This window comes from Chrysochloris asiatica, unplaced genomic scaffold (genome assembly GCF_000296735.1).
Source record: "Chrysochloris asiatica unplaced genomic scaffold, ChrAsi1.0 scaffold00234, whole genome shotgun sequence".
Classification (NCBI taxonomy): domain Eukaryota; kingdom Metazoa; phylum Chordata; class Mammalia; order Afrosoricida; family Chrysochloridae; genus Chrysochloris; species Chrysochloris asiatica.
Window position 1 is genome coordinate 1,474,207 of NW_006408752.1, and position 6,104 is coordinate 1,480,310.

Sequence of the window (6,104 nt, forward strand, 5' to 3'; positions counted from 1 at the left end):
AGGTAACCCAGTTTAATTTTTTGTAACTTTTTGTTTTCATTTGTAAAAACAGTGTCTGTATAGTAGTTTAGGAGTGGTTAGCATAGAATCTAACAGATAAAAGGATCTATTTGGTAACAAAGAGTTGGCTTGTCTAGGCTGCAGTTACTAGGTTCCTAGTAACAAACGCAGGCAGAAGCTAAATCCTAGGAAAGTAGTCTGAGGTCAGATTATGGATCTTCTTCAATGCCTGGCTGAGGCGTTTGGACTTTATTTTAAAGCAGTGGAAACCCACTAAATGTTTTTAAATTGTGGGGGAAACCTGAAAACTGGCACATTTGTCATAAAATGTAACAGTGTCAGATTCTTAGGAGTTTTCCTGAGTTAAATTAGATTATTAACACTTAGCATTTTTATGATATCTCTGCCTCCATTGGAAGTACTGGTATGGCACTGTAGGATAAGCCCTGGAATGATAACTACCAGATTGCTGGTTCAAACTCGCCATCTGCTCCTTGGAAACCCTGTATAAGATTCTATGAGTCGGAACCATCTTGGCAGTACTTAGCAACAACAGCAACTGGCTTCATTGAGAAAATCTAGTTTATCTCTTAGGTTCTCCATCTCCCAAATTTCCTTATTCGTTTTATATTTTCATCCTTACTCTGTGACTATATTTTCATATAGACACAATAATAATCAGGGCACAGGGTTTTTGCTAAAGTTAACAGATAGTCTGTGTACTGGATTGTATCCTTCCTTTTCCAGAGGAATTTTGCTCCCAATTCCACCCCTTAACTTCTGTATCATCAACTGAGACCTCTTTTGTGGCCTTGTCCCTCTACCTTCAGAAATCCATAGGTCATTTCTGAGAAAACTCTTGTCTTGCCGTTTCTTAATGTTGCTCTGTTTCTCTCCTTTATTTCCCTCTTTCTTTCAAGGACCTCATCCTTTTCACAGCTTCATTTATCTTTTTCCTTATACCAACTCGCTACCCATATACTTCATCCTGCCACCTCACCAACATTCCATTTTTCTATTTTTAGTTTCCATCCTATTTCCTTTGTTGGGTATTTCCTCCTTTTGTTTGATGGTTTATCTATTTGAAGCTTTGTGACAATTGCAGTTTCCATGGATTCTTTTCTCCCCTTTTCTGAATTTCTGTGGCATGTCATAGTCTGTACTACATTTAGTGCTTGATTATGCAGTCTTTAACTAATGGCCTAATTCTTCCAACTGGGATTTAGATTTCACAGCTGAATCTGAGCCTTCCTAAGGGTAGGGAACATAAGCATATAGAAGACACACAGTAAATGCTTATAAATTGATTGATTTATATCTAATTTTATATCAAGAACTGAAGTCAGTATTTATGTTGGGGAAATCAAAATTCTAACATTTTATTGGTGGTAATTTTTGCACTGTGATTAAGTTCAAATGATTAAGTAAAGCAGGACTTCTGCATGGCAAAATCTTAAAACCAATATTTGAATTAGATTATGGTAAAATTCAAAAACAGCAGTTTTTCATAGTTGAGAAGTATTAACAAACTTCTCATTATTAAGATACTAGATATTACTGAGAAAGGCAGTGTGCATGTAGGCAGGAGGCTGGCTTGCAAAATGTGCCCTTTGGAGATTTAAACGAATATGTATTTTCAGTGTGGTATGTGTACATCAGAAACAATAGAAAGGTAATGGAGGTGGATGCTGTTGGCTCAGGGTGCATGGAGGGGACTGTAATCATTACAATGATTTGCTGAGTGTCAGGCTGGTGATCTGCCCTGTGAGCCTTCATTCACTCAATACACAATAAAAACTTAAAAAAAAAAAAAAGATGCTAGATATTAGTGCAGTTGCATGTGACTGTTACCAATACTTAAGAATAAAAATTTTCATTAAAAATGGAATTGAGTTTTATGATCAGATCAAAATGTCTTACAAGCACATTTTAATCTATTGTTAGCATCTTTGGTTCTACCTGAAGTTCCTATAATTAGTAGTTCCAATTTTTTTTGCAGATGTTTCTGTACTTTGAAGATCATGGACTAGTGACATGCTCTGCTGATCACCTCATTATTTTGTGGAAAAATGGAGAACGAGAATCTGGATTACGCAGTTTAAAATTATTTCAGAAATTAGAGGAGGATGGTGGCTTATATCTTTCTGTGTAGTTTTAAGGAATTAATAATACATGTGCATGAACCTTCAGCATCATAGGGTAATATAACATTGTCAGATCTCACTGAAAATCATCAATATATCAATCCCATAAAATTTTAATGTATTGTTTTTTCTTCTCAGTCCATAAAGTTCTGTTTGTTTGAATTCTTTTTTTTCTGGGCCTATCAACCAGCATTAAGTTAATTCTCAGGTATTAGTACAGCCACCAAGCAATAAACTACAAGTTTTCTGTTTAAATTCTTGCACAGCAAGCAGTATCATTAAAACACAGAGGAGACAGGTCCTGTTTAAGTTTAAATTGCAGACAGTGAAGTTTTCACGTATCTGTTGATACAGAAACAATGCTTACCTCAGTGCATTTAATAAGCCAAGTTGTTTTTTTTTTCTTTGTACTGTAAAAGCTTACTCTTCTAAACCAGAAATTGATTGGGCTTTTGTTTAATGAGAATAGTGCTCAGAACGTCTCACTCTTCTTTATATAGTATAATTTTGTTGCCTCCAGTTACATTCAAAGTAAAAATGTCACTTTTAGGACTAAGGTGCACCTGACTCAAGCCATGATATTTTCGATTGCCTCATTGCATGCCAAAGCAGACAATGAATGAAGAAGACCAAAGAAAAGTGAATACCTTTGAATTATCAAAGAATAATGAATGTACCCTGGATTGCCAAAAGAACAAACATACCTGCGTTGGAAGAAGTACACAGCCAGAACGTTCTTTAAATAAAGTTAAGCTGCTGGTAAAATCACAGTAATTGCAAGGTGGCGAGTTCAGAGGGCTGTTCTTTTCCAATACATTATGTAGGTTTGTTTGTGCCTTACTAACACACACACACCCCCACATGGAATCTTTATAAATACTTGTTTTTACTAGTTTGACAGGTACTGGCGACAGCTACCTTCAGTCAAAGATTTGTTTGCTGTCACGTTGGTTCCGACTCATAAAGACCTGTATAGTGTTTCCAAAGAGCGGCTGGTGGGTTTGAACTACCAACCTCTTGGTTGGCAGTCCGCCGCTTATCCTACAGCCCAACACCAGAACTAGTCAAAAACTAGAAAAGCTAAAGTCTAGGTTAAACCAATGCCATGTTATAAATGAGAAAACAGGCCCTGTAAGGTAAGGCCTTGCAGTTAGTTAGCTATAAAGCAGCATTTTTATTATCATCACTGGGCAGCTTTAGAAACAAGAGTCAAAGGTGATTGAAATGAGAAATAAAGATTTATATGATTACCACTTGAGGAAAACCAAATGTTCTCAGTCATTATGTTTTTTGAAAATTCCTTTGTGGGAAAACAGGCCAGGTACCTTCTTTAGAGAATAGAGGAGTATGGGGGAAATCAGCACTGCCTTGTAAGCCAACAAATGACTGTTATTGTGGCATATGTATTTAAGGAATCCCACAGAGGCAATATTCTAATCCTGAACATAGAGCATGGGTACCAAGCCCTCTAGTCTGTGTGCATCAAATTGTTGATCACATTGATTAAGGATCTCAGAGTCATTCTCAGAGTTTTATTTTTTGTGTATAGATATACTCTTTCTGTTTACTAACTAGCTTTTTGTTAGGAAATTTATGTTCAGTTAGGAGTTTTTAAAGGTTCTTTTCTTAGTTTGCATTGTATAAGGCATATTCAGTATCTTATGTAAGTGCTGTAGAGTAATAGCCCTTGATCTTATTAACCTAAAATCAAGATATTTATTGAAAGTAGAGACAGCTTGAGCAAGGAAAAGACTGAATTCCATGTAGTGAAATCCAGTAATCCAAAATGGAGAAACTAAGGCACAGATTATCAGGGGAGAACAAAGAATTTGTAGCACATTACTTGATTAGTAGTTACAAGCTTAAATCCTTAAAAGACATTACTTGATTAGTAGGTCTTTGTAAGTCATTATTTGATTGGTCTGGTAGTAAATTAGATTAGTCTAAGACAGGCCTTCCTGGAGTATAAACTTGTCAGGTAGGATTTTCTGTAGTAGGAGCTCAAGGGAGATTGGCTTAAGAGGACGTATGTGTCTTTCTTAGATTGGTGACAGCAAGATAATCACAAGAGTGCATGACAGAAGGGAGAGTCTCAGGGTAATTAAGTCAGTTACTGGATATTGAGAGTTGTAGGGCATTTACATCATACTTACAAGACATTCTTTTCTTAGAAAGCCTGTTCATGCAGAATCTTTTCCAGCAGGTGTTTGTGTAAGAAATTTAGATAAGGCTCTTATACCTTTTGGTGCCAAGACCTCCTCTCAATGACATTGTTTCTACACCCTTTATTACAGAGAGAAAATATTTTCTTTGTTTCATGATTAGGTCTTCATGGAAGATGGCTGTTGCTAGGGTGAAAACCGAACTAACTAAAGGGAATCTCACTTAGACTTAAAGCCAGTCATTTCAGATGTTATCAGGTACATAGTTCAAGTTCCTTTCTTTTGATCAAGGCGTCTTTTAATCAAGAGAAATTCTTTGATCAGCTCATTGATAACGATTCTGAAGGAAGGTTTTCTTCTGCTTGGACTTCTAGAAGATTATTATTCAGGATGGCTGCTTAATCTTTTGGACCCCAGATACTACCTTTGTGAAAAAGTAGCCAAACAACATCCAACGTTTTCATTGTGCCTTAACTTTGTTGTTGTTGTTGTTAAGTGCCATCGAGTCGGGTCCGACCCATAGCGACCCTGTACAGGGTTTCCGAGGGTGTAAATCTTTACGGGAGTAGAAAGCCTCATCTTTCTCCCGCGGAGCAGCTGGTAGTTTCGAACCGCTGACCTTAAGGTTCGCAGTCCAATTCGTAACCACTACGCTACCAGAGCTCTTGTTAAAGTTTAGGTCTTCTTACGTGAGAATTAGTATAGAGCAGGCATAGTAAAGGAGTAACTTGGCATCCAGTGACTTATGTAGGAAATGGACTCAAGTGCATCTGAAATATAAGTACTTTCAATGTGCATCATTCTCATTGGCATTAAATTGGTCCTTCCAATAATGGCATTAACAAAAATTTTATAACAGCATGTAATAGTTCCTACAGTCCTGGTGTGGCGCTGTGGGTTAATGTGCCAGACTGCAAAGCCATTTGAACTGCAAAGTCAGCAGTTCAAGCTCACCAGCTGCTCCTTGGAAACTATACAGGGTTGCTATGGGTCGGAATCAACTTGGCGGCACTTAACAACAACAACAACAATTAATACAATGATGATGAGATCATAAATCCAGTTAACAATATAGACTTAATCCATGTTCCAAAGCTTGAGGGAAATCCACTAAAATGATCTAAGAAAGGGGAAGTCTGAGGGTGGAGGTACTGGGAACCAAGTTGTTTTTTGGCAGCTACCTTTTCTGTTATCTTGTTCTACTTTTGCTGAACCATTTATCCAAGTTTAGTAGGTAGTATTGGTAACTACACAGACTGTTTATTGGGCTATAAGAAAATTAAGGGCAATATTCTTACCCATTACAACGTTAGCTCAAGCGCTTAGGGACTTCTGTTGAGTTTCTAGGCTATATGGAATATCATCTCCATATCATTAAGTCAAGTGTTCATTGACTACCTATTCTCCACCCACCTCAACAAGGTAAAGCCCAAGTAAAGAGGTGGCTACTGGTACTTTCCTCCAATTATTCTGGTTTCACATAAAAATACATTTCCAGATGGTACCCAAAGGAGTCATATTACTGCTTGATTTTTAGAAAGAGGGATCATTTGAACGGTTGTTTCAGACTATCTCTCGGTAATGTTGCAAATAAAGTCTTCCTGAATTCTGAACCTTTTGTAGGATAAGAACAGAAGTTTGGTTCCTTACCATTGTTTATTTGTAGAAATTGGCCAATGTTGTATAATATCACTTATTACCAGCAAAAGAAATAAGATCATCAGCATACGCAACTTTAGGTCATATCTAAACACGAGAGAAGACAAGACACTAAAGCGTTGATGGGTGAGTAGAATGA

At 37.0% G+C, this 6,104-nt stretch overlaps 1 protein-coding gene across 1 annotated transcript in view; it reads left to right on the top strand.

Annotated features, from left to right (window-relative positions):
* WDR41 (WD repeat domain 41) overlaps positions 1–2,152 on the top strand; it is an 89,907-nt gene extending 87,755 nt beyond the window's left edge. Inside the window, exon 13 of the mRNA XM_006873282.1 lies at positions 2,000–2,152. Within this exon, the coding sequence (XP_006873344.1) occupies positions 2,000–2,152 (153 nt within the window). The remainder of the gene's footprint in view (positions 1–1,999) is intronic.
* The last annotated feature ends 3,952 nt before the right edge of the window (positions 2,153–6,104 follow it).